General features: G+C 50.8%; 2 protein-coding genes across 2 annotated transcripts; one reads left to right on the forward strand and one right to left on the reverse strand.

Annotated features, from left to right (window-relative positions):
* The first annotated feature begins 10,239 nt into the window (after positions 1-10,239).
* On the forward strand, positions 10,240-11,828 carry LOC119130408 (40S ribosomal protein S18-like). Its single transcript, XM_037264259.1, has 6 exons — positions 10,240-10,370; positions 10,876-10,974; positions 11,048-11,134; positions 11,208-11,309; positions 11,564-11,655; positions 11,735-11,828. The coding sequence occupies exons 1-6, from the start codon at positions 10,368-10,370 to the stop codon at positions 11,808-11,810; spliced, it is 459 nt and encodes a 152-aa protein (XP_037120154.1). The 5' UTR covers positions 10,240-10,367; the 3' UTR covers positions 11,811-11,828.
* A 2,814-nt stretch (positions 11,829-14,642) lies between these two features.
* Positions 14,643-26,591, reverse strand: LOC119130116 (collagen alpha-1(XIV) chain-like). The gene is made up of 47 exons (XM_037263707.1): positions 26,356-26,591; positions 25,708-25,824; positions 25,501-25,644; positions 25,356-25,436; positions 24,295-24,453; positions 24,112-24,231; positions 23,881-24,045; positions 23,661-23,810; positions 23,290-23,462; positions 23,093-23,219; positions 22,873-23,018; positions 22,559-22,688; positions 22,125-22,264; positions 21,911-22,037; positions 21,690-21,844; positions 21,475-21,607; positions 21,356-21,400; positions 21,137-21,276; positions 20,839-20,968; positions 20,607-20,729; positions 20,348-20,497; positions 20,154-20,270; positions 19,882-20,031; positions 19,742-19,816; positions 19,498-19,637; positions 19,291-19,414; positions 19,084-19,227; positions 18,849-19,013; positions 18,714-18,755; positions 18,508-18,646; positions 18,284-18,426; positions 18,097-18,206; positions 17,845-18,003; positions 17,691-17,768; positions 17,508-17,594; positions 17,381-17,434; positions 17,213-17,308; positions 17,038-17,091; positions 16,909-16,962; positions 16,783-16,836; positions 16,519-16,590; positions 16,233-16,268; positions 16,086-16,152; positions 15,804-15,992; positions 15,651-15,728; positions 15,354-15,509; positions 14,643-15,132 (listed from the first exon to the last, which is right to left on the reverse strand). Exons 1-47 carry the CDS (start codon positions 26,447-26,449, stop codon positions 14,963-14,965), a joined length of 5,502 nt encoding a protein of 1,833 aa, XP_037119602.1. The 5' UTR covers positions 26,450-26,591; the 3' UTR covers positions 14,643-14,962.
* Positions 26,592-26,846: the final 255 nt, after the last annotated feature.

A 26,846-nucleotide genomic window follows, 5' to 3' on the forward strand; every position in this document is an offset into this window, starting at 1 on the left:
AAAAGATAGCAATCATCGCCATAAAGGAAATTGCCATCGTCGCAGTCGGAAGCTGAGGCCACAAGGAAAAACATTGAGGAGGAAACCATGACGAGATTGTTAAAGCGCAAATAAGCGTGCTGCAACTCACTCTTCATTACAGCAGTAACACTATTGGAGGTAGACGTCCGTCCCTCCGGGCAGCCTGCAAAAAAAGACCCGTTTGCGCATCTCACCTTTCATCAGCAACGTGACCACGGACGTGCAGACTTACTCTGCAGCCGTTTGCACATGTAGGCCAACGAGGAAGCGCAGGAGCCAGACCTCCACTTCCCAGGTGAAAAATAAGCTCCTTGGTTGACGTAGGCGCAGGACGCGACGTCGGCGCTGTCGGTAGATTATAAAAAGAAACATTTTCCTATTTTTCCTTGAGTGCTCGTTCTCAAAATTGGTTCCAGACCCTTTACGCGTGTCCGCCTGACAACAGCGTGCAAAGTTGTGACGTCTTACCTTTCAAGTTGATTTGAGGTCCAGTTGCGGTGTGTTGTCGTCTGGCCATCGGACCAGGTCAGCTTCTGGCTCCCGCCTTCAAAGCCACACCAGACGTCGTCGCATTTCTGGGGGGCAAAAAAGAAAACAGTTCCAGTTGTCGCTGCAGAGTCCACGACTGCTTCAGTCTCACCTGGTTGGAGAGTCCCAGCCAGAAGCGGGTGTTGCCCATGGTGCGCTTCACAAAGTCCTCCTCGGCCGAGGTGGTGATGGAGAGCAGGTCGCCGCCCTGCCAGACGCAGTGGTGCCGGGCCCCCAGCCAACCGTTGGGCGTCACCACCTTCTTGTAGCAGCTGGAGTCGTGCTCGAGCCACCCGGCAATGACACTTGTTGGCTGAAGGCACAATTTGGGGATCAGGCGGACAGATCAGAGCACATTGATGGAACACTTGCATGTTTATATTCTGTGCTCTTCATTGGGGGCATCTCAACCAAATGCACAAGGATTCTGTCAGGGGTGGGGTGGGGTGGGAGATGGGGGGGCCAACGCCCATTGTCGCTTTGGCCCCTTCCAAAAACTTGCCTGTCCTTCATTTTTGGGTCCAGCCAGCGCCATGCAGCAAAGTGGAGGTGCTGATTGTTTGCATAAAAGCGTCACTTACGCCTGCCAAGGATTGCACACAATTGCCCCAAAGTGATGATACTAAGCTTCAGATGTACAGTGGGGCAAAAAGTATGTCGTCAGCCACCAATGGTGCAAGTTGTTCCACTTAAAAGATGCCATCATCATCATCATCTTCACCCTCAGCAAATACCCCACCCACCAGTTACGCACGTGTGGCATATCGATGACCAATGACCTAAGCTCAAATCAGGTCATCGCACATTTCACCACTGGAGGGTGCTAAAGCACAACGCAACTCAATCGAATGGAACACGTTGCAACAGTTGGACCGCTCCCCCCTTCTTAGCTCAAGAAGCCCAACCGCCCGCCCTTCCTTATATCATAGTACAAAGCCAAGCAAGCCAGGCCTGACTGTTTCATGGAGAAGAAGGGCTTTTAAACTGCGGGCTCAATCAATCAATCAATCAATCAATCAATCAATCAATCAATCAATCAATCCTAATAAGCATGGACTCTGAGGGGCAAATGCAATTATTCAGATGCGCCCTGCGATTCACTAGGAGAAATGAACACGCATTGAAATTAGAGTCTCCTAAAAGTCCTACTCAATTTTGCAATCTTTGAAAACATTATGCCGACACATTTTGATGATGCACAGCGATATTATGAACTGCACAACTGTGTTGCAACTTTTTGGTGTGTGATGATAACAGACCAGACACGAAGGTGTATTATTAATAATATAATTACAATTATTAATATAACAAAACGATTATTATCTGTATTTAGATCATAATAACCGTGATTTTGTTTTATAACAGAGGTGCTAAGAAATATCTATTGTATAAAGGGGCTGTAAGAAATTATTGCTAATACTCTATCAAGGACTGTCAGAAACTATTAATAATAATGACTAATAAAGATGAATTATTATTCATTATAATTAGCTCATATAAATCATGAAAATATTCGTATCATAGGGGCGCCAAGAAATATCTTGTCTATATACACATGTGCATAATATATTGTATAAAGGGCTGTAAGAAATGATTATTCTTATTTATTATTATTATCATCATTATTATTAATAATAATAATAATAATAAATGTATTACTTTTATTATTATTAAACTAGTATCACTATGATCACTATTATCATTATTATTATTATATATCATTTATTCTTCTTCTTGTGTCTTATTGTCATTCTGTGTCTTAAACCCTAACGGTGCAACTCATCTAAGTGTCACAAAGTCCAATCAGCCGCTCCTGAATTCCAAGCGTGTCCATGTTTTAGGAATAAAAACATTTTTTAAAAAAACAGAGCGAAAGAAAAACAAAAGTAAACACGGAAAAGCCCAGTAAAAACAAAATAAAGCTGACTTTGACTTTTGACTTATATGCTCAACTTCAATACGTCATCCTGACAGCCAGTGCGCACTTAAAATTCACAAGCGGGGCTCGTTTGCCGCTGTAAGAAAACGCAAAGACACTTGACTCAACGGTTTTAGCTCGTCATTTCAAAGTCAAGTTGCTCGTATGTTCGGACACAACAGCTTCCCACATGAATGATGAAAATAAAGGCAAGCCTCGATAACAAGAAAGGTTCGGTCCGGGAGAATTGACGTACACAGCAACTACATCAAAGTGTCCGAATAATGAGGATTCTTCAAAGTTCCTCAAAAGTTTTTGTCGTCCAAATGTGTGACATTGCAATGATTTTTTATTTTTTATTTTTTTATCTCAGGCACCGTAATGTTAGAATATAAGCAGATGCAGTCGTGCTAACTCACAGTACAGTACATTCCAGCTCTTTACTGTTGTTTCAATGGACTAAAGATACAATTGCTTACCTGAAGCACATGTCCAATATATGCCAATCAGGAGAAGAACACGCTGTAGTTCTTGCCACATGTTGGAGGAAAATCCCCCCTCTCACTGAGGGTCGCAACTATTGCAGTCGGGAGATAATAAATGATAAGTCGCCTCACTGCGAGTAGCCAGAGAATTCAAGTACAGAGAAAAATGAACGTTTCGTGTAAGCTGCTCCGAGCAAGAGGCAGGCCGCGCCCACACTGCGCGTACGTCAAACACGTCACATTCGAAGGTAGTCATCTCAAAGCACTCTCAAGCGACGTGGGGAGTGGCGCGCGCGTGTGTGCATAACCAAAAGGAAAAAAAAAAAAAAAAAAAAACCCCAGCCTTTGATTCCTTTAGTTTTTGTGACTTTGTAAATGTTCTGGAAGGGAACAACAGCGAAAAGCAGTCAACTCGTTTAACAGTAAATACAAATAATTAAATCCAAGTATCTGAAAGCAAAACTGTTTGCCTGAAAATATTCAAAAGCATGTCGTACGTCTTCCCACTCCTCCCTTTCAGACAAGCAAATAGCCCATTTTGAGCAGTAGATTGTATTATGTAGTATTTACACAAAGTCATAATTTAAATGACGTTCACCTTGTTTTTGCTTTTTATTTTCATGTGTCTTCATTTGATTGATGATGTTTACATGTTTGAAACAAATTCATTCAAAAATCCATTCATTCGAGTCATGAAGTTCTTGGCCGACGCTCCCTTGGCTTTGAGGAGTCGTCAGAACGTTCAAGACTTCTTCCACAACGACACGTTTGTTTAACAAGGGCACAAAGACAAATAGTTGTTCACGGGCCAAACTGATAATAACAACTAAAAAGTATCCATTTAGGGACAGAATTCCCCGCATGAGATGTCTTGGGAGGTCTCGAGCGGCGTGGCTGCGCGCTAAATAAACGTCCAGAAAAATGGCAAAGAAAAGTCAGTTTAATAAATAATGTAAGTTTTGAAAACAAACATTTTCTTTCCCGTTCACTGCAGGTCACAATGGGGACACCGATTGCCATTTTTGTGGACGATCGATATTCAGCAACAAAAGGAGAAAACAAAAATCCACTGATCGACCAGTGAGCCTGACTATTTTAATTATGATCATGAGGTCGACCAAACCGGTCTAGAAAGGGGGCTCAGCTTTCAACAAGAGGGAGCAGACAAACAAACGGCACCGTTGCTTGTTACTTATGTTGCAAGTCCAAGGTTGCCTGAAACCAGAGGGCGGGGCCGAGTCTTTCCATCCGACCGGCAGACACGTGACAGCACCACACAGCAATGGCGAACAAATTGAAAAATGACTTCGGACTCATCACGCTCCTTTGGCTTTGCTGCGGGGGAGTCGTCAGAACGTTCAAGGCTTCTTCCACAACGATACGTTTGTTGAACAAGAGCACAGACACATAGTTGTTCACTTTTGGTCAAATTGATGATAATAACAACTAAAAAGTATCCACTTAGGGACCAAATTCCCCACATGAAATGTCTTGGAAAGTCTCGAGTGGCATGGTTGTGCGCTCAATAAATGTCCATAAAAAAAGAAATAACAGTTGACTAAATAATGCAAATTTCGAAAACAAACGTGACATTTTCTTTCATTTTCACTGCAGGTCACAATGGGGACCCAGCGTCATTTTTGCGGACGATCGTTATTCAACAACAACAGCAGAGAACCAAAATCCACGGATGGACCGATAACCCTAACGTTCAAGACTTCTTCCACAACGATACGTTTGTTTAACAAGGGCACAAAGACAAATAGTTGTTCACGGGCCAAACTGATAATAACAACTAAAAAGTATCCATTTAGGGACAGAATTCCCCGCATGAGATGTCTTGGGAGGTCTCGAGCGGCGTGGCTGCGCGCTCAATAAATGTCCATAAAAAAAGAAATAACAGTTGAATAAATAATGCAAATTTTGAAAACAAACGTGAAATTTTCTTTCATTTTCACTGCAGGTCACAATGGGGACCCAGTGTCGTTTTTGCGGACGATCGTTATTCAACAACAACAACAGCAGAGAACCAAAATCCACGGATGGACCGATAAGCCTTTGAACAAGAGGGAGCAGACACACAAACGGCAACACTGCTTGTTACTTATGTTTCACCTGCGTGAGCTGGCCCCGCACCCCACGCAAAATTCACGGAAAACAGTTTGTTTCGTTTGTGCTTCATTTGTGCTGATTTATGCTGTAAAAAATTTTGTTTTTGCTGCAACGTTTTTTTTAGTTATGAGAAATCATCCAGATTTCACCCAGCCCCCCCCCCCCCCCCATCTGCTCCAAATGAACCCAAAATTGCTACTGTTCGTTTGTGCTTGCCGTACGGCAGTAAATTATTATTTGGCAAAAAACAATTAAGTTCATCAGTTTGAACATTAAATATGTTGTTTTTGTAGTGTATTCAATTGAATATGGGTTGAGAAGGATTTTCAAATCGTATTTTGGTTTTATTTACATTTTACACAATTTCCCAACTTCAACCGAATCCGATTTGTAGTTCAAATTTATTGAGGTTAAAGGCGAAAACGCGCATGTATTGTGTTATGTGTTTTTTAACCGTAAGGAGTTATGTTTATTCAGTAATACAATTAATAACTCCAAGTCGTTGGCGGGGGTTTTCTCGCCACCAGCCGCACTTTGCACTCTTGCCTGTAAGCAAGACTCGAGTCACTTGAGGGCAAATAAGGTTTTGCAAGTGGGCTGCAGGGTGGGACGTCCACCTGATGCTGATGTCGGCGCCGGAAGAAGCGGAAGAGAATCTCTGGCCTTGCCTGTAAGGGCGTGAGAGGGATCAAATATGAGAGAGCAACGAGAAGACAAAGGGCAAATGAGAGGTTGTGACTTTCTGACCTTTTTGACGGCTGGACAAAGGTCAGTGCAAGGCTCCATGTAAACACGACCATTATCACTGATTTTGGAGCAGCCACCTGGTCCTTTTGGATCATCCCACAAGACGTCAACCTGCGGAGGACACAGCGGACGTGACTTGAGCGTGTTAGGTGTTGCCGTTGCTCAGAAGGCTTCCCAGCAAATTCCTTCAAAGTCACTTTATTCATTCAAATCTCTCAAATTCAGTTTCATAACCTCTTTCTCACAATAAGAATTGTTGCGATATTCCAAACCCCTTGTAAAATGAATGGTGCCCTTTTATTTTACTGATCACTTCATTTTTATTCCTTGTAAATTATAATTTGAATCCTCATAAAATGTGAAAACATGTTTGTCTTGTAACATGACTCAAGGCAAGTCAAATTCAAATATATTTGACAGGGAGAGCATTCTTGTCAAAAATGTTCCTACTAAGTCAATACAACTCTATTCTGCTGAAACGACACTTTTTAACTTTATCCTTCTAACATGACAACTTCATGATGGCGAAGTGACAACTTTTTAGACCTCCGTTGAACATGTGTCACTTACTGTAGATGATTCATCGCACCACTCAAATTTGCCATTGTTGTTCTTGAGTCCCAGCCAAGAATACCATCCTTGTCGCATGTGAGCTTGAGGAGAGCAGAACAAACACTTGTTGTGAAACATTGCGGGTCAATTGCTGGCATGGTCAGTTTATCTTGGCGCTCACCAGCCAATAATTGTCCGTCAACCAGTAAGTGGACGCTGGCCAGATGACTTCTCCTCTCCTTGCAGAAATCGCCAGCCATTTGCCAAGTTTGCTCCCTCCCCTCAAAATAATGACAAGAGTCCTTGTACAGGAAGTAGCCAGCGTCGCAGTAGGATGCTGAAACCCAAAAGAAACCAATTAGAAAACCACAATGAGACGGTGTGGGTGTAGAAAGAAGCGTTGCTGCCACTTACTCTCCACTCGATCGTAACTGAAACCGAAGTCTTTAAAGGAACACGGCCATCCGTCCAGGCAGTCTGCAGGAGAACAATGTAAATGCAATTTTTCCTCTTTTCAACGTCAACATCACAACAGACGTGTAGACGTACCGTCAGGTGACCGCTCGCACATATACGCCAATGAGGATCCGCACGACCCACGTCTTCACTTGCCAGGCTGACTGTAGAGGCCCACACCTTGGTTGACGTACATGCAAGTCTCAATGTTGGAGCTGTCGGGAGAAGTCGTGAAAATTGAGACACACATCCGACAAATGGTCCTAATAGAAGGTTGTGCCCTCTTTTGTGATGAAAAGAAAGCAAAAGTATTTTTTAACCTCATCACATGCTCACACGTTTTTGGAAAAGGGTTCCAAAATCTCCCCGTGCATCTCGCCTGACACAGGACGCAAGAAGTGACCTTCCTACCTTCCATCTTGACTCGAGGTCCAGTTAGCGTAGGTTGGCGTCACACCGGTGTTGGACCAAGTCAGTCTCTTTTCTCCCGCTTCCAAAAACTGACACCAGTTCTTGTCGCAGTCCTGCCAAAACCAATCCCGCTGTCAATGACGTACCAAAGAGCGAGCCAACTGTATGCCTGATTGAAAGGATTTGATATCCCTAGTTGATTGGGGTCAAAAGAAAAACCAAAACGCATACTTGAAAAAATAAAACTTGAATCTGAAAATAAATGTGCTGAGCTTAAAACTTGACAAATAAAACAATGTATTGAAAATAAAAATACGTGTTTGAAAGTTTTTTCAAGCTGAAAATAGTTTTGCTTCGCCTTGGTCATTTTCTTTTTTTTTAATAAAGTATTTATTTTCAGGTTTCACCTCAACTGACAGTACTGAGCACCAAAAGAGATTTAAGGGTGATTTTTCAAGTACAAAACTTTTGACCCCTATCTACCTCCATACAACATCCGCTTGCGCTTTCATCTCACCAGATTGGAGAGTCCGATCCAGAACGGGTTGTCGCCCATTTGCTCCTTCACAAACTTTTCCCCGTCCTCGGAGGTGATGGAGACAAGGTCGCCGCCCTCCCAGACGCAGTCGTGACGAGCTCCCAGCCAAACGTTGTGGGTCTCCATCTTCTTATAGCAGTTGGAGCCGTGAGGACTCCGTCCGTTTTTTGTGTCACATGTTGGCTCAGGAGCGTTTAATCCTGGTGAAACGGCAAAGTTGCCTTGGTCATTTTTTAGCGTTTGGTGAAAAGGAAAAATTCAGCAAACAGACAAGAATGAAGTCGACCGAATTCAGTTTTTTCCAAATTGCGTCACCTGCATGACTGACAATAATATGAAATAAATAAACTGAAATAATATATTCACAAAAAATCAACATGGCATATTTTTTCTCACCATAATCATCAACCAGTTTCAAGTTGCTGAATAATTTCAAGGACTGTTGCAGATGTCTAAAAACGGAGCAAGTTCAGTCCACTTCTGTCATTCTGTTACTCGGAGAGAGAAAGGTTTTTTGTAACTCAACTGCCCACAGGATGGCGCTCGAAGTCAACAAATTCCACATCCAACTTTTTATTTTTCATTTTCATCAATTACCAACAGATATATTGGCAATCTATGCAAAGGAAGACGTGTTGACAATTCACGCCTCTTGTAACTTTGCTACAGAATAATCTCTGTGACTATCACTTCCTCTGCCCCCCCCCCCAACCCCGCCCACACACGCTCCAGTGTAAAGGCGCCTACTCAAGAGAGCGCTGGAGCGCAAGTGTTTCCATTTGCCTCACGCTTGACACACGTTTAAATGTATTTCCCCTTTTTTATTATTGGAATAAGAAAAACGCAATTTGTGGTTGCGAATATTAAAGCCAATAGTGGTGCTATTGTGTTGCTAACTGACGCGTGTGCAAGTCGCTATATGTACGTATACGCTGACAGCCCGAATGACGTTTTTGTTGATTTTGTTTGGAGGGATGGACAAAATAGTGTCAGGTTAAGAACAAAGTGGATCATATGATATTCTTTCCTCTAATTGTGTCAGTTGGATCAATATTGCATGCCCTATTAGATATAAAACATGTTTGGTTGTAAAGAGAGAATGAGATAGAGAGCAGCAAGGGGTCTGGATACACTCCATCACTATTAAGATGATTATTTGTTGATCACTGATACTTATCCTCACAGTGAAAAGCACACTGATAAACGACTTTATTGTAGAACGGACATCGTCATTACTATTCAGTACACAATTATATGTGAGGAGAAAAACGGAGTTTGCCTTTCAAGAAAAGTGAAACAATTTTGTACTCACTGGGGCGGTTTTACTCCCCAAACTCAAAACATTTTATACATGTCAATGTTGAGGAGTTGCTGTATCAAAATATATCATCCTCCCTTAGATAGTGGGGTTCTTGTATGTTCATATTTAACAATTACAATCATTTTCTTCTGTTCTGTCACTTCATTTAAGGAGTCATTTTAAGATTGTTTACTCGCAGACGTCTTTCTCTAGAATTTCCATTTGGGGGAGGGAGGGGGGAGTCGTGTTGGAATGTGCCATTGTGTCTCTGTCACGTCTCGTCCCCAGCCGTGTTACTATGTGTCTCTGTTGTCTTGGTTTGTGTCTGTGTGCTCGCCCCTACCCTCCTGTGTGCCCATGATTAGTTTGATTATTCTCACCAGCCTCTTGTTACCTGTCGTGTATATAAGTCCTGTCTGCCCCTCACGCCCCGTCGGATCATTGTGTTGTTGTCTTGATGTCTTTTGGTTCCTGTTGTCTTAATGTCTTCACGTCCTTTGCTTCGCGTCCCTGTCGGTTAGTCCTTATGTTATTTCGTTAGGTAATGTCAGTTTGCCGAGTCTATCAATTTGTTTTGCCGAATAAACCCTGGTCCAAGCTGCATTTGGTCGCCCTGCTCCATCCGATCCGTGACAGTCTCCCAATCAATGTCAGCTTGTTAAAGAGGTATGAAAACAGGTAAAAAAAAAAAAAAAAAAAGTATTTTTGCAATCAGATAACTCAAGGAAAAACACAAAGTTTACGTGCACAAGAACAAGCACTGTTACATAAATTTTAAAACAACTCAATTCGGGTCTACAATTTTTGTTTTGTAATTACCTATTTTAGCCACGGGCATTTTGGAAAAAATATGAAAATGTATTCTATAATTTGTAAAGAAAAAAACAAATTTAAGTGGCTAGTAAATCACAATATCAATCATAATATTAGTTTCTGCTCCGATTTAAAATTTAATTCCTAATTTCTTTTTGACAACAGACTATTATTCTCAAAGGAGGACACTTGGTTTTTTTTTTTAATATATGGATCGAGAAGGAGCGCAAGGGGGCGGGGGTTGCATGCTTTATCTTAACGGGGTTGTGAGGTGAACAACTCCGTTCACCATATATAACTGTTCATATATATAATTGTTCACCATATATAACTATATATAACTATAGTTGCACAGTCAATCGGACACAATGTTTGTTCGACTGACCGAACGTGACGTCATTTGAGATCAACCGATTTCCACCCCCAGCGCGATCAAATTGTCGCGAGACCTGCGTTACTTCCTACCACGCGGAACCAGCTTTCAAGATGGTGAGAATCCTGGTCGACAATCCAAATCGGTCGCCATCCATTGCGAATAGTAGTCCATCCGCGCCCCGAGTATCTTTGAGGGGCGCGCGTAGTGTGTGCGAGCAAATACGATGTTGAATTGATTGTTAGTGAGGGCAAACATGGCCTTTAAAAGCGAGCGTGTAGTCGCTGCTGCTGCTAATTTAATGGAGCCGTTAGCGCCGCTTGATTGTTCACGCTGGCTGATTGACTCGCACGCTTGCTGTACACTGACTGCACTGTTTGCCCGAAGCATCGCGCACAGAAGCCCCGATGATTGTAGCGATAGTCGGCTTCAAACGTCGCGCACAGAAGCTCCGACGTCTGTAACGGCCGTCAATATGGAGCCGCCCCTCGTGCTAAGCTACAAGTTGTTTCTGTAGGATTTGGTTAGACCCGAGATGTTCTGACGTCTGTAACGATCGTCAATGTGGAGTGGCTGCGTCGTGCTCAACTTCAAGTGAGCTTTGATGTGTTGTTTTTGTAGGCTTTGGTCATCCCCGAGAAATTCCAGCACATACTTCGTGTCTTGAACACAAACATTGATGGGAGGCGGAAAATCGCCTTTGCGATCACTGCCATCAAGGTAGGAAAGGGGGGAGGTGGCAGGACGTTGCTGTTACTGCCCTGTTCCAATATTCTTGGTGCCGCCTTCTCAGGGTGTGGGCCGACGATACGCCCATGTGGTGCTGAGGAAGGCCGACATCGACCTCAACAAAAGAGCCGGCGAGCTGACCGATGAGGAGGTGAGCCAGCTCGTGGCCGGCCGGGGTCTTGTCCCATTTGGAGCTGCAGCCACACTGAACACTCTGTGTGCAGGTGGAGCGGGTGGTGACCATAATGCAAAATCCTCGCCAGTACAAAATCCCGGATTGGTTCCTCAACAGGCAGAAGGATGTCAAGGACGGGAAATTCAGTCAAGTGAGTGGATAAAATTGCCAGCTTTCTTGTTGGGCCATTGCCCGCTTATGTTGCATACCTACATGTGATGGATGAAAAGCCGAGATGACAAATGCTGCAAAAAGACAAAAACCTTGACACTAGCCATGTCCCCATTAATCCATTCTGAACTGTTATGATCGGGATGATCATCTTGGTGCGGGTTTTGCCCTCAAGATTTTGTCAAAGACATTGTCCAAAAGCGAGTAAAGTCCAACAACACACGCCGCTTTCAGGTGCTGGCCAATGGCCTGGACAACAAGTTGCGAGAAGATCTGGAGCGGCTGAAGAAAATACGAGCTCATCGCGGTCTCCGACACTTTTGGGGGTGAGTCGTCTCTCGGTAGCCCGTGGCAATGTTGAATCTCGCTGACACCCCCCCTAACTGACTCGCGCATCCTTTGCAGCTTGCGCGTACGCGGTCAGCACACCAAGACCACCGGCCGCCGCGGCCGCACCGTGGGCGTCTCCAAAAAGAAATAAACTCAGCGCTGTTGTGTTTTCAAAAAAACAAAATCTTCTGCTCTGTCATTTCCTGATTGAAACCGGACTAAGCGATCCGATTCATCGCTAGCGTAGCCTAGCCGCACCGCGTCACAGCGGAAGCAAGACTAACGCTGCATTCGAGGAAAGTCCGACTAGGACAGTGCTTCTCAAATAGTGGGGTGCGCCCCCCCTGGGGGTGGGGGGTCACGGTGCGATACCAAGCGTGTGACACCAGGAAACATGCTTTTCTTTTGGCTGTACTAGATTAAAAGGTAATTAGACATCCACTGCAGTAGGTGGGAGTGGCGGTATCACTGGAACAGTATTCGCTCTACAGTGTAGAGCGCACGCAACATACGCACACACAGCACAGAGCAGGCAATAAAAAGTGCAGTGGGACACCATGGAAAAATATTTAACACGGTTGAAAAGAACGGCAGAGAGAGACAGAGATAAGAGAATTGAGAGTTACACGAAAGCTAAGACAAGGAAATATGATGAAGCGTACGTAGTGCTCGGCTTCAGTGTGACTACGATGGGAGACGAGGAAAGACCGGTGTGTTTACTGTGCCTTACAATGTTGGCACCGGACAGTATGAAGCCAAATAAATTAAGGCGGCACTTATAAAGTCATTGCATCCCAATCACGCTGATAGGATAATTGAGAAGCACTGGACTAGGAAAAGTGCGCTCCGATACAAACCAATAGGTCTGAGTTGCAATGGCGTCTCAGGTGTGATTTGTACTGACTGCGTGATGATATGCTATTATGTACCTGGAACAAATGAATGAAATGCTTCAAAGGTACGAGATTGAGAAAATTGCCAAGGTTTGCCTGAGCGACGTCATTTTGTTATTGCGGCTCAATGACATTGCTTTTGCGGCATGCCCGACTCTAACTCCCAGACGACTGTTTGACCTTTTTTTGCGGCTGTGCAGTCATGGAAATAAATCGTTTGACAACCCTCCAAAGCTGGTGTTTCAGAATTCATTGACATTTTCCTATAACTATTTGCATTTGTAAACATAATGTAGTTTGTTTTGTAAAAAGCATTTTCATTTTTTTATTTTTTTTTCAATTTGACTTTTTATGAACTAAAATGAAATTGGCTCCCCAATAAATAAAGGCCTGCCGACAAAAATGCGCACCTTGACGTACACATTCACAGCAGTCTATTATTTTTTTTTCTTCCTTTCATGGAATAAACGAGCCCTGCAGTCCTCAGTGGATTTTGGGCTTGCGTTGTACATGTAAAACAAACATCTCTTTTCATGATTACTGTCATGTGAAATGTAGATTGTGTGTCTGCCATTGAAACCATGGATGGATGGCAGACAAATACGATGTGGCATACCTGCGTTTTTTGAGGTAGAGCGGCTGGAGGCCAAAGTGATCGAGCCGCTGAAAGGTTACGGCGCAGTCGTGCGGCGGAAACGGGTGAGCTAGCATAGCATTAGTGTTAGCGTGATCAAGGGCTATGGGGATGACAGCGGCTTTTCAGGAGGACGTGAAGGCGGTCCATAACGCCAGGACTCGGGAGTCCAAGCAGATGCTGCAACTGGAGCGCACTCGCCAACGTCCGACCGACAAGTCATCGTATCCTTTAGCTTGACTTCTTTGATGTGTTCAGGCAGCAAGCTCCTAACTCGGTTTTGGATCCAATCCATTTCCCCAAAGAACGGCATCGCGTTTTTGTTCACTTGACCCGTGCGGCCGTAGCTCCCTCGCGTTTCCCGGTTTGCCTCGCAACATCTCGTAACGTCGGGGGGGGCGATTGTTGCTTGACTCCGCCCGCGTCCAGTCTCAGGTGGGTTCCCCGCCGCGTGTTGGTCCGGCGGCGTACGAGGGGAGGAGGATGTCAATGATGAAGCTGCCCCTCCCGCTGTGCATCAGGCCGAGAGTGAATTGCAGCGAGCCACCATGGATGCGGTGCGCGCCACGCGGCAGCTGGAGAAGACCATCGATGACTTTGAGAAGCAGAAGAGTCGAGACATCAAGGTGGGAGGCAGCCGGGTCGGAGCTGCCGCCGTCCTGGCTAGCGTGACTCCTTTTCTGCCCGCCAGAGAATCCTGTCCGACTTTGCCGCCGTGGAGATGTGCTTCCACACCAAAGCCTTGGACCTCTACACACTGGCCTATCAGAGCTGAGGCCGTACACGTGTTGTACCAGAGTGACATGTACTTGTCACTGCCAGAACTACCGCGCTTCCACCACCTCTGACCCCGGGATGTTATGACGACACAAGATTAAAATATTTTGACATTATACATTATATACAATACATTACTTTAAAAAAACGTACAAGTTACCTTACATTTTTATCCTGCTAAAAAATGTGGAGCACGTGCTCTCAAGATCACGCTCGTGTAGGCGCAGTCTCTGGAGGACGGGGTCAGATGAGGTTGCCAGGCAGCCGACGGCAGCCACTCGAAGAAGAGCTTGGCCGAGGCTGCTTAGAAACCGTGGTAGAGGCGCCAGGGTGAACACAAGAAGCAGGGGCCGTCTTGAAGACATGATTAGATGAAACAATGACAATTTGAAGATGAAGTAAAAATATGCAGGCTGAGATACAAAGACATGAAATGACACAAGGAGGCAAATTATGAGGTGGAGAAATGAAAATGTGACCGTATGAAGACAGACAGATGAAGGAATGAGGAAGAGCAGACGAGATAAAGAGGAGAGAGAAATTAAAGAGACAAATAGGTGAGACAGAGGTCAAGACGGGGACCGGGATGAAAAGCAAATAAGTTGAAATGAAGCAATGAACACCAGAAGAGCTTCTTCAGCGGTGAGACTCTCGTGAATCACGATGACATTCTCGCGACTCAAACTTGGACTGTACTGTCATTTTTTTATTGTGTTGACAAACTGGACAGAACGTCTTCCAAATAAATTACTTTGACTGCCACAAGCTCTTTCAAACGCTTCCTCGATGTCAAGCGTCATCGCACGCCCCCGTTCTGGGCAGTGGCCAATCAGATGCACAAGTGTGTGTCTGTGTGTGTGCGTGTGTGTGTTCAACACTTCTTGACTTCCTGAAAAGCATGTACAGAGATTACATGTGTGAGCTAGGCTTTGTCCACCGGACCTCTTCCTCACGCTGAGCTTCACTTCACTTCCTGACGCTGCCTCTGCCCAGGCTCCTCTATGGCCCCACCCCCTCATCTTGGAAGTTCAGTTCCAGTTCAGAACGCTCCGTATCCAGCTCCGGGTCCTGGACAGGCCGCGGAGGCGGGTAGTCAGGCTGATAGTAGCGGTACGGGTCTTCCTCCTCCGCCTCACCGTAGTTGGGGAAAATGTTGGACGGCAGCTGGACTGCAGGAACAGCAACATCGACACTCAATTCAGGGCATCAGTCAGCGCCGCCTCATAGTGACACATCCACGATGGCGTACCAAGACTTGAATCGCTTGAAAGGGTCTCCGATAGGTTAGCGGGACAGAAAAAGGAGGAGTAAAACGGGCTGACGGGGGCTCGGAAGAAGTGTGCGGCCGAGTGTCCACAACTACTTCCTGTGGGCGGCCTTCACTACGTACCTCCAACGTTGTAGCCCACGCAGGAATTCTGGTCACAGTAACCCGGAGGACCGGCGGAGCCCACTGGGCCTGGAACCCCAGGACGTCCTGGTGCTCCTGGATTCCCAGGTCTCCCGGACGGGCCTGGACTGCCGGACCTGCCTTGGCCTGGAGCACCTGCAGCCAAATGGTGGGATGTGAGGACATGACCTCGGAGTGAGGAGAACTGTTGGGTCTCGACCCATTATGGAAGGTGTTAGCAATGGGTGGGGGCATGCAAAGGGACATGAAGGGATGCAAACATCATGAAGGGATTACCAGGAGGTCCTGGCGGTCCTCTAGGGCCCTGAACTCCCACACCAGCGGAACCCTTTTCACCCCTTTCACCTGGGGGACCTGTGCACACGCACACAGATGTCAATATTGCTATCGGGAGTTGCCCGTTGGTCGACTCAGCTCGGCCCGGCGCACCTCGTTCTCCGGGCTGGCCGTTCTGTCCATTTTGTCCGGGGAAACCAGGCCTTCCAGAGGGGCCCTGTTCCCCTTGGGGCCCTGGCGATCCATTTCGACCGGATTCTCCAGGAGGTCCCGGGACGGTGCGGATGGTCACAGATGGGCTGGGCGCGTGGTTTAGGAGGGTGTTGAACTGAGCCATGTGACCTGCGAGCAGCATGGAGGTTGGGCGGCTTTTATTCGGGGGTCACGTCCATGCTGACATTTGCCAGGGCTAACCTGCCGTATTGAAGTACTCACTCTGAATCAGCTGCTCACACACCTGCCTGGCGATGGTCTGGACTGTGGCCGTGGACTGCAGGTCGCCCTGGAAATGCAAAAGCACAAAGTCAAGTAAGAGGAGGAGACGAAACATGGCGGCCGATCGGGGAGAGGAACAAGGTGTACCCGTTCGCCTTTGTCGCCCTTGGTTCCGCTCGGACCCTGCAGCGAGAAGAAAAACATTGGCAGCGGGAACAAAAGACTCAAAAGCTCTGCTCTGACTGGCCATGAACGTGGACTGAAGGACGAATTGCAATCTGCCAACCCCGGAGCTCATTGACCTGAACCTGGCTGTGACTAAAGAGAACTTGTGGCAGGCAGGTTTTGGACTCTCTAATTTTGGGGTTCATGGGCATTGCTCCAATGCTCCCTCGCTCCCTGCTAGCTTCTGATGTTTGATGCTGGGACTCACCGGCGGTCCCAGTTCTCCGTGTTTTCCCGGGGCACCTGTGTTTCCAGGGGCCCCTGGGGCTCCAGGATTTCCCTGCGGATGAGAGAAGAGTCACGCTTGGACAATTTTCATTGTCCTTTCAGCTACTAGGAACTAAGCAGAAGCTCAAAGGGGACACTTGCTGCTCCCTCTCTTTGGAATGGCCTCCCTCCCATGATCGCACGACGCGCCAGCTGGGCTCTCCTGTCTAGCGCAGTGCTACGTTGCTTCTTTCAAAGCACTTACAATGGTTCCAGAGGAGCCCGGTCGGCCGGGGGGGCCGTCTTTGCCCGGCGGCCCCTGCGAACGACAGAGGAACGTGCGTGAGTCGCAACAAAGCGCATTGACAGCACACAGTGCAGCGCCACTCACTCTGGGGCCGGGAAGTCCTTCTCTGCCGGGAGTGCCCACTCGGCCGGCCACGCCCTGGAACACACGCGCCACTGCAGGTCAGCGGCCGGCTAACTCGCGTGAGACGCGTTTGAGGAGCCTGGCGTTTACCTGCAGACCTCGTTGCCCCGACTCTCCTTTCTGTCCTGGCTCCCCCGGAGCACCCTGCATGCAAAGACACACGTGTGTGCGTGCGTGGATGAACATGCACGGGAAGAGTCATAATGTCTCAGGAAGGGGCAAATGTCCTAATGTGTGGAACATGCAACGTGCATGACATGCTTACCGGGGAACCCCTGATGGAGCGCCCGCTGGGCCCTAGTGGTCCTGGGGCCCCCTGGGGTCCTGGCACTCCAGGCTCACCTACAGCTCCAGCAGGCCCCTGGACCAAGGGGTTGACTTCATGTCAGCAAGAGATTGGCTCAAAAACTGAACTTGAAATCCCAGAACTCACCACTGGACCGGGCACTCCACGCTCACCTCGGGCTCCTCGTATTCCTGGCCCACCCTAATTGGAAATATGCGGAATTTAGAGCCTCCAAAAGCAAACTGCGTGTGTGCGTTGCACGTGTGCGCCTCACAGGGGGTCCGGCAGGGCCTGCGGCGCCTCTGCTGTCCTGAGTGCAGGTGCAGGCCTTCGGCATGGCAGGACACTGGGCCTCGTTGCGCTGGGTGGTCATGGGATCAACACACGGGGGCATGACAAAGAGGGAGGCGGGATATTAGGTCTTAGCACGTAGACCCAAAGTGGACAGATGACTCACCAAACTAGGAAGTTCACAGCACTGATCCCTGGAGGCCCATGAGGTACTGCACACAATGTCAAACATCTGGAGCTCAAACTGCAAAACAGTGACTGTCAGTGGCAGGATCAAGCCAGGCCAAGACCAAAGACCAGGGCATCCCCTCTGTTCTTACTGGCGCCGAGTTGTCCTTGTTCCCTCTGGAGCGAACCATCCTGCCCAGAACCTCCATTCCGTCCGTGCTGATGTTTCCTGCCGCCTCGATAGTCTTGGTGGACACATCCTGACAGTCCACAAGCACGCTGGCGCTAGTCTTGCTGATCACCACGTGGAGCTGCACAGAGAGTGCGTTTGTCACTGGGGTCAGCCACGCCCACCCCGTCACCCGAGGGGCTACCGAAAGCCAATGCGCTGGCAAAACGCTGACCTTGTGAAAGCTCCCATGGAAAAGTTTCTTGACGTGCGGACCCTCAAAGGTGACAGTCTGAAAGTTCCCTCTGTAGTCATTGTTGAAGAAGGTCAACGTCTTCCCTCCATCTGCATGGCGAGTCAACACAGGCAAAGTGGAATTCGGCCATTCTACAGACATTGTGCCCTTGCTGTTTCAGACTCACTGTCCAGGATGACGCCCACCAGTGGCTGCTGATCCTTGTCCAAGACCTCCCAGAGTGCAAAAGGTTCCTGGGGAGTGTTAGGCAGCAGGCGAAACAGCAGCGCAATGGTGTAGTCCGAGGGAAGACCTTCTGGGTGGAGGAACCTGAGGGAGGCCGAGCATCCCAAACATCACGACGACTCAGCAGATGTGCACTTTGTTTTTTGTTTTCTACCACAGACGAACCTGGTTGGCTGAGCCAGGAGCGCGTCGCTGTGCAAGCGAAAGCACGGGAATGCGTTAAAGGTTCCGGGTACCATGGAAACGCCGGGTAGGCTGCTGTAGCGCTCCCCCAGCAGTCCAAACAGCTCCATCATGCGGAAACCTGGCGAGCAGCGGAGGAACTGTCAGCAGCTCCTCAGCCAAACCCAACGAGACTGCTAAAGTCATACCGGGAGTGGTGCCGCTGCCGTGCATGGCCACGGAGGGACATGCTGCACGCACACACACAAACACACACACACACGTTTTTCATGAGCAAAGTGCCAGCCAGCAAGCAGGAACGTTCCCGGCTGTTGCTCCCTCACTGGCCGTGGCAGCTTCGCACACAAAGGTCACCAGCTTCTCTTCAATCTTCTTGACAGCATCCAGGTTGTCCACAAAAAAGACATGTCTCTCGCTCGGTTTGCTGGCGATGCTCACCAACTCAGCGTAGTCGGCGTCGGCGAACCCGATTGCGAAGACGACGAAGCCTGTGGGGACGCCGGACGGGTTACGGCTTGGTTGTGATTTGGTCCCGAGACGACGGCAACCGGCGGTGACCTTCCATCCGCATCTCCTCTGAGACCTTGCTGACGTCATCCTGCGATCGGCCATCGGTGAGGACCACCAGAACCTTGGGGACTCCCCTTCTGACTCCGCCCTCCGCCGTGAAGATGTTGTCCTTCATGTGGCGGATCGCACGTCCTACGGGGCAAGGCAGCGCATGGCTTCAAAGGGTGCACAGGAGCCAGCGTGATGATGTCTCACCTGTCTGGGTGTTTCCTCCCTTGTAGGAGATTTTGTTGATGGCCTCCAGGAGGCGCTCCTTGTGGTCGTAGGCGCTCAAGGCAAACTCGGTGCGCGTGTCATCGCTGAACTGAGCGATGGCGACCTGCGGCACATGGCGGACGCTTGCAACACGGGTGATGAAAGCCGACGGGCCGGCCCGTGCCGCGGCCTTCTGAGGCGGCCTACCTGTGTGCCGTCGGGCCCAATGCGGTCCAGCGCCCCGGCGGTACTGAACAAGAAGCCGATGATCTTCAGGAAGTTGTCGTCGCCGATGCTCCAGGAACCGTCCACCAAGAAGGCCAGGTCAGCCTTGGCTGCCTTGCAGACTGTGTGTGTTGTTCGGGCGGCCGGTTGTCAGTCTTTCCTCCTAACTCTGCTGCTCGGGCTGCTATGCTAAGCTAGCTTTTTGCTCGGTTGAACGTGCACTTACCTTCTTTGGCAGGGGGAACTGTGGGGAGCGGGGTGGTGGTCGGCGGCACGGTGGGAGCCGGGGTTGAGGCGGCTTCTGCACAAGTCGTCGCAAAGCTGCCACGTCACATCACGCAACACAACCCCGCCGTCAGTACTCACGAGTTTTGGCGGCGGCCGTCACTGCAGGGCCTTGGCTTCCGTCCTGCAGCTGCGCGTAAACGCTGATCTTGTACAGCGTGTCGGGCCTTAGGTTGTTGAAACAGTGGGTGATGGATCCTGCGCTCAGCTTGGCTTCCTCCACGTGACCGCCTGTCGTGCACGGTGACAGCGCAATCAACTGCTTGCTCAGAGCCACTATGCGGCTGCCCCTACAAAGCGTAGTGTTTATCTTAGGCAATCAGCCGCGGTGTCTCTCGGCAGACGCTACTAACCGCTGGCCGACTGGATGACGACCCGGTAGGCGGCGGCGTGTCTCTGCGGCTGCCAGCGAGCGCACAAGCCATCGGCGCTCTGCTGGTAAATGCTCAGGTCGCTCACGACCAGGCGCTCTGCCGGGGTACCGCCGCAAGACAATGAGCTTTGACGCCGCGCGTGTCGGGATAGGAGGCCACGTTGAGATACTCACGCGTCCGGGCCCGGCCCAACAGCGCCTCGCTGGACCCGCCGCTGTAAGACGCCAGGACTTTGACGCCGTACTCGGTGTCACTTAGCAGGTTGACGATCATCATGGTGCTCACGTCCCGGCCCACAAAGGTCTCCAAGGCAGGTCCGGGGGCTGCGGGCGCAACCAGGCTTGAGCGAGAGGGCCGACTTCAGAGCGCTCACGCCGGCCCGAGAGCGCTCACGCCGGCCCGAGAGCGCTCACGTCGGCTCGAGCCACTGACCCGACAGCGGCTGGTACACCACGCGGAAGCCCGTCGTGGGAGAAGCGGGAAGGTCCCAGCTGATCCGAAAGCGGTTGTACCATTCCTCGGAAACGCGCAGATTCCCAGCAGGTGACAGTGGAACTGCGACACAGACGGTAAGACAGAGCCAGAGAAAGAAAACAGAGTGGCAGCGATACAGACAGATGGGGGAGAGCTAAATTGCACCCCGCCAACATGGTGAGAAACGTACACGTGCGTCCCGTGGCCGTGACCGTAGCGCCGTCTCCATCCAGATAAACAGGCGTGACAGTCACTTTGTACTGGGTGTCGGGCATCAGCGGCTGCAAAACCAAACTGCTCTGGGTGGACGGCAGCGTCCTCTGACACAACAAAACAAACCAGATGTCCGTCAGCTGCTCTGGCTTTCCAAAAGGGTCTCGGCCGCCCACGTTCTACGCGGTGCCCACACTTGAACGGCAAGGAAGAGGATGGCAACACTTTACGGCCATCTCCGCCAAAGTTCTAGCTCTCTTCATTGCTCATCCTACCGTCTCCTGGTTTCCGGCCGCGCTGCTGTAGCTGAGGCGGTAATGGCGGACGTCGTGGGCGTCCAAGTGTTGCCATGACACCCGCAGACTAGAGGTGGTCCGGTCATCCACGGTCATGCCCCGCACGCCGTCACGAGGCACTGCGAGCGCGACGGTGAGGACAACGATGAAAACCATAACACAGCGACATCAAAGGTGCGTTCAGTCACAAGAGCTCACCTGCAATGCTGGTGGTTGTCATAGCAACAGTGGTCGTTCTCTCCACTACAAATGACAAAAAAGTCACGTGTGTACTCATGCGGCTGTCTGTCCAGAATGCGCACGTGCGCTGAGCATACCCGTGTATTCCAGCAGCACAACCTGCTCGCTCTCCACCTCATTCTCATAGATGGCGCTCAAGAGGACCTCATACTCGGTCGAGGGTCGGAGTCCAGTGAGCGTGTAGGTGTTCGTGTTGGTGTTGAGCAGCACCTGGAGGACGACATGTCACTTGAAGGGTCGACTGAAGGATCTGGACGTGCGCTTTTGACGTGGAGAAGGCGCACACACCGACCTCCCCGCTGTCACCGTCGCCACGGTGGCCACCGTCTGCGGGCGTCCAGCTGAGGCGGTAGAGCGCCACGTCGTCAGTGGGGGTCTGCCACGACACCCGGAAGCCGGCTGTAGAGGCGTCATGGCTTCTCACGTCCGTTGGTTCTGGAACGTTGCCTGAGCAAGGAAACCCCGAGAATGGGAGCGTGCGCGCACGTACGTGTCAACGGACCAAACGCTTACGTGTTAAGAAGCTCTGCGTGGCCGGCTCTGCTCGCCCCCGGTCGTAGGTGGCAACCACACCCACTGTGTACTCGGTCTGAGGGCTCAGGTTGCTTAGCAACCAGTTGGTCTCGCGGCCCACCTCCACCTACGCGTGCGTGCACACCGAGGCTTCACGTGGCAGCAGCTCGCATGTTGACTTTCACAAATGTTTCTTCAGTGATTTTTGTCGGACCTGGTTACTTTCCACGCCGTCGCTGCGGGTGTAAACGACGCTGTAGCCCGTTGCCTTCCTGGACGGGGAGTCCCAGCTGAGTCGGGCAGAGCTGTGGCCCACGTCCGTCAGTCGCAGATTGGTCGCCGGGAGCAGCGCCACTGAGGGGGCGAGCACGTCAGAGACGTCCAATCAGAGCACGGCGCTCACTGAGCGGACCCGGTTTCAAAACTTCAGGAGGGATTTGCATTGTTGGGAATCTTTCTCTTTGCAAGTTTCATCAAAGAAGAGACAAAAGGAACGAAGCAGCGGCACCGTCGGCTTCACACACCAACATGAAGTGTCATCAATCTTAATGAAAGGCTGAGGCAAGATAGCCGCGAGCTTGAGAGCAGGTGGCTTCCGCTTGCAGACGCCATTTTAATGCGGCAGCGGCGGGCACGCTCACAACTCACACGTGCTGAGCTGGCCGGTGATGGGGTCGCTGGCCTCCTCTCCATACATGGCGTACACCGTCACCGTATACTCCGTTGACGGTATCAGACCCTCCAGCTCCGCCTCTTCCACATCGGACGCCACCTTCACCTGCGCGGGACGTCATTTGTCTTCAGATGGTGTCGCCCCAACGTGGTGTCATCTCCATATGAGGATCATGGCCATCATTTTGCCATGACATCATATTGGCCATTTTCTGATGACATCATCCGTCTTCACGTGGTGATGTCATCATCATTTTTCCGCGTTTTTTCGTAGTCTTTGCGTCGCTTACCTCTTTCTCGTCGTCGAGCCCTCCCTGGCTGAGGGGCGCGTAAAGGATCATGTATCCTGATGCAGCCGGGGCGGTCGTCCAGCGGACCCTCATGGTGTCGTGGGTGGGCTCTGACAGGTCCAGGTGCTCCACGGTGGGCAAGGCCACTACGGGGTCAACGGCGCCAAGGTTAGGCTGGCGGGTTCAGCCGCTCTGGGCCTCGGGCTATCGGCCCACGTACGCGTGGTGGCGCTGCCTCTCAGCGCCTCGCTGGCGGTGCTGCGGTAGACGGCGAACACGGCCACCTGGTATTCGCTCAGAGAACTGAGGTGGTCCAGCAGGACGCTGTGCTCCGATCCCGGCACTACCTGTGATGCGGACACAACGTGTCACCACCCGGAGGCCGCCGCCCAGACGCCCTGGCCCCATCGGCGCTACCTTCTCCTCCGGCCTGCCGCCGTTCGCCGGGTAGTAAACCACGCGGTAGCGCTCCACTTGACCAGTCGGCGGCGGTGTCCACGTCACGCGGAAACTCCGAGCTGTGACATCGGAGGTCACCAGGTCGCGGGGAGGGGCCACGCCTTCTGGCGGGGGGGCGCCACCGCCTGCCTCTGCAAAAGCCAAAACAAAGAACCAAACAAACCCACTGAAAGAGGACTCAACCAAAGCGAGAGAAATCGACGTCAGCCATATTGGATGTGTTGGAGGTCAGAACCCCTCAAAAGCACAAACTTCATAGATTGAAGAAAGGAAAGGGGCAAGCAGTTGACGATTCTAAACAGAGGAATGCGGAAGGTGACGTGTCCAACCTGCCAGCTGCTCCACCGTGCGGCACACGCTCCTGGTCAGAACGCCCACGATGTCGCTCATCACATCAAAGTCGGCCACATTGTAGACGTGCATGTCGGCGGGCGGCGAGGCGATGGCCTTCAGCTCTTCCTCGTCCGCGTTCTTCACGCCTGCCCGATGGGGAAGAAAGTAAGGCAGCAGCGCCAGGTGAGAGGCCGCGCCGGTGGGTCCGATTCGTACCAACGGCAAACACTCGAATCCCGGCGTTCCTCAGGGTCTGCGCGGGGGGCACCACGTCATCTTGGGACTTTCCGTCCGTAATTAGGATGGCAACTTTAGGGACGTGACCTCGGGATCCAGACTCTGCTTTGAAGCTGTTCTCCAGGACGAAGCTCAGCGCCAGACCTGGGTTTGTCGAGGACGCTTCCTTGAGCAGCGCTCGAGGAAGCGTGCCAAGCTCGACCGGTGTACCTGTCAGGGTGTTCCCGCCTTTGTACGGCAGGTTCCGAACGGCGTCCAGCACGGCCGCTTTGCTCCGGTGACGGTTCAGTTGCCACTCCAGCCTCGGCTCGCCGCTGAACTGCACCAAGCCTGTGGGCGCCGAACACGTCACATGTGCTGGACGGAGAGCTTGCCTTGCCGGCCGCTACTGACCCACGCGCGTGCGGTCCTCATCCACTTCGAAGGCCCGCACCAGGTTCTCCAGGAAGCTTCTCACCAGGTGGAAGTTGCTGCGGCCAATGCTCCAGGAGCCATCCACCATGATCACCACATCCGCGGCGGCCGGTGTGCTGCACGTGAACGGCTCCTCACCTGAGCTTGGCGAGAGCGCAAACACGCGCAAATGTTCGTGTTCATCGGTGTTGAGTAACTTTCCAGCAAGACATTTGCAGGCTGTTTTTTTCCCCGTTGCTACGTGGCTTTGCCTCGCTGGATCTGATCTTTTTCAGTGTCGGTCCCGCCACCGCTGTCAACTCTTGCAGCTCACCACGCCATGCGACTTTGAGCAACAACTACCGCAGCAACACGTGGGCTGTGGGGCGTTCAGGTGCGAGAGCGCGTCCTTCGCCGCCGCTGCACCGGGTCAAAGTTTAGCTTCTTGCCATTCCTGGCGGAGCTCGACACGACGTGACTCGCTTTACCGCATTCGGTTTGCAGAAGTCTTTGAAAGGCAAACGAATGTTCTTCGGCTTCGATCCGGAGCTCGGCTTGGTGTGACAAGTGGCGACAAGCCCGCACAACGCAACACAACTTTCAAAGCCTGCGCAAGGCGTCGCCCGCCGGAGCACAAGCAGCAGAAACTACATTGGAAAGCCTTAACGGCTCAGTCCGCAGGGCGGCAGCGGACGCAGGAGCACAAGCAGCTCCAAGAGCATCCCTCAGCGCAGGTCGGCCGTCGCTTGAAGCAAGACCAAAGACGAGACAACCATCGCAAGAGTCGCAAAGAATTGGCCCACGGGCGGCGCAGACGTGTGGGGACGGGCCCCCGTCTGATTGACAGGGGGCCACGCCCGCCGGCTGGGCAAGTGCCGACAAGATGGAGGGAGAGGGCTGGAGGTGTTGCCGCGACAACCGCCAGAATCAGGAATGCGTCTGAAGCCGTTTTGAGGGTATTGAGTTTGGGGCGAGCTTCAGACCACCACCGCTGCCGCCGTGGTTATTCTCAGCGCTCGACCTCACTTCCTGCTCCAATTGTCACGTCCTGACCATCTTACCCTCAGTGATGGCGTTGGCGTGCGTGGGGGCGCCATCGTGCGGACGTTGACTCTCGAGCCTTTCTCGTCCTGAGGGTTCGGCTGAAAAACAAAAGGCGGCAATGTCCATTCTCGGCGCCCTGCCTGCCACCCAGCGGCGCTTTACCTTGGTGTCCGCCCACCAGCGGTTTGCTTCTTAGCGCCCCTCTCAGGGCAAACACTTTGAAGGCGTAGTCTCGACTGGCATCAAAGTTGTCGATCAGCAGCCGGGTGTCCTCTTTGGCCACGTCTACCTCCGTCTCCTCGCCGCCTGTTTGCACGAGCATGGCCAGGCGTCACCTTCTCGTGCATGCCGCCACCGCGTATGCCTTACCAGGCTGTGTGCTGTAGGCCACCACGTATCCGTCAAGCGGACCTCTGGGTTCCTTCCAGGACACCAAAAGCTCGGTGGGACTCAGTACTTTGCTCCGGAACCTTTTCGGGGAAGACACTGACGCCGGTGACAGATGTCAGGGATGCATGATGATAAACACATTAAGATGAGTGGACATTTTTAATTTGCGACTGAATTTCTTTCTCAGACACAAAGCAAGGCACACACTCAGCTGTCCAACTGCCTTTCACCAAATATAAAATGTAACTTGGCAAGACCTTCGCCGATTCAAATAGCGGTTTGAGCCAGATTTGTGATTTCTGCTCGGAGGCTCAGCGGACGGCGCCTCGGGGCTGTCCCTTCATCTAAACGGGCGATCGCAAGCGTCACCTTCGTTTTTTTTTTGCAAAACATGGTCAGACTCATTACCATGGAGATAAAGTAGTCACAGAAAGCCACGGCAGAAGGTGCCAGTCAGGTGGTTGGCGGCAGAGCCCTGAGCAGGTTCTGTGCCTACCACCTGTGCCAAGGCGACAATAAACCGATGACGAACATCTGACGTCACGTGCGTTGATGACGTTATCACACTGAGCACGTCGACTGACCACAGCATAAACCAGAGAAAACTAACTCAATAAATCAACTGACCTTGTCCTTGTGCTCGCGCAGGCGGGGCGCGCATTAAAAACAGGAAGCCCAAAGTGACCATCCAGTGGCGTGACGTCATCGCGCGTGACGTCATCGCGAAGCGGCACTTGACTTTGGGGAGAAATAGAACACAAACAAAGTTTGTGCGTGTGCCAGACTTCCTGGCCGCAGATCCCCAACACGCGTCCGAGCCACTCCGCGCGTCCTGCTCCTCTGAAGCCTCGCCCCGACCTGTCGCACCCGCGGCGCCTCACACCGCCGCCGGAAGTGCTTTCAAAATAGCGCCGTGATGTCATTGTGCTGACAGCGGCACGTCCTGTCGTCGGCGCTGGCGCAGGGAACCGGCTCAGTGCAGCTTTTTTTTAAATTTGTTTTAATTTTTTTTGGTCACACACACATATATACACACACACACACACACACGCACACACACACACGCACACGCACAGGCGTGTGACGTCACCCTACTGCAACTTTTCCGTTTCAACGTG

This window comes from Syngnathus acus, chromosome 11 (genome assembly GCF_901709675.1).
Source record: "Syngnathus acus chromosome 11, fSynAcu1.2, whole genome shotgun sequence".
NCBI lineage: Eukaryota > Metazoa > Chordata > Actinopteri > Syngnathiformes > Syngnathidae > Syngnathus > Syngnathus acus.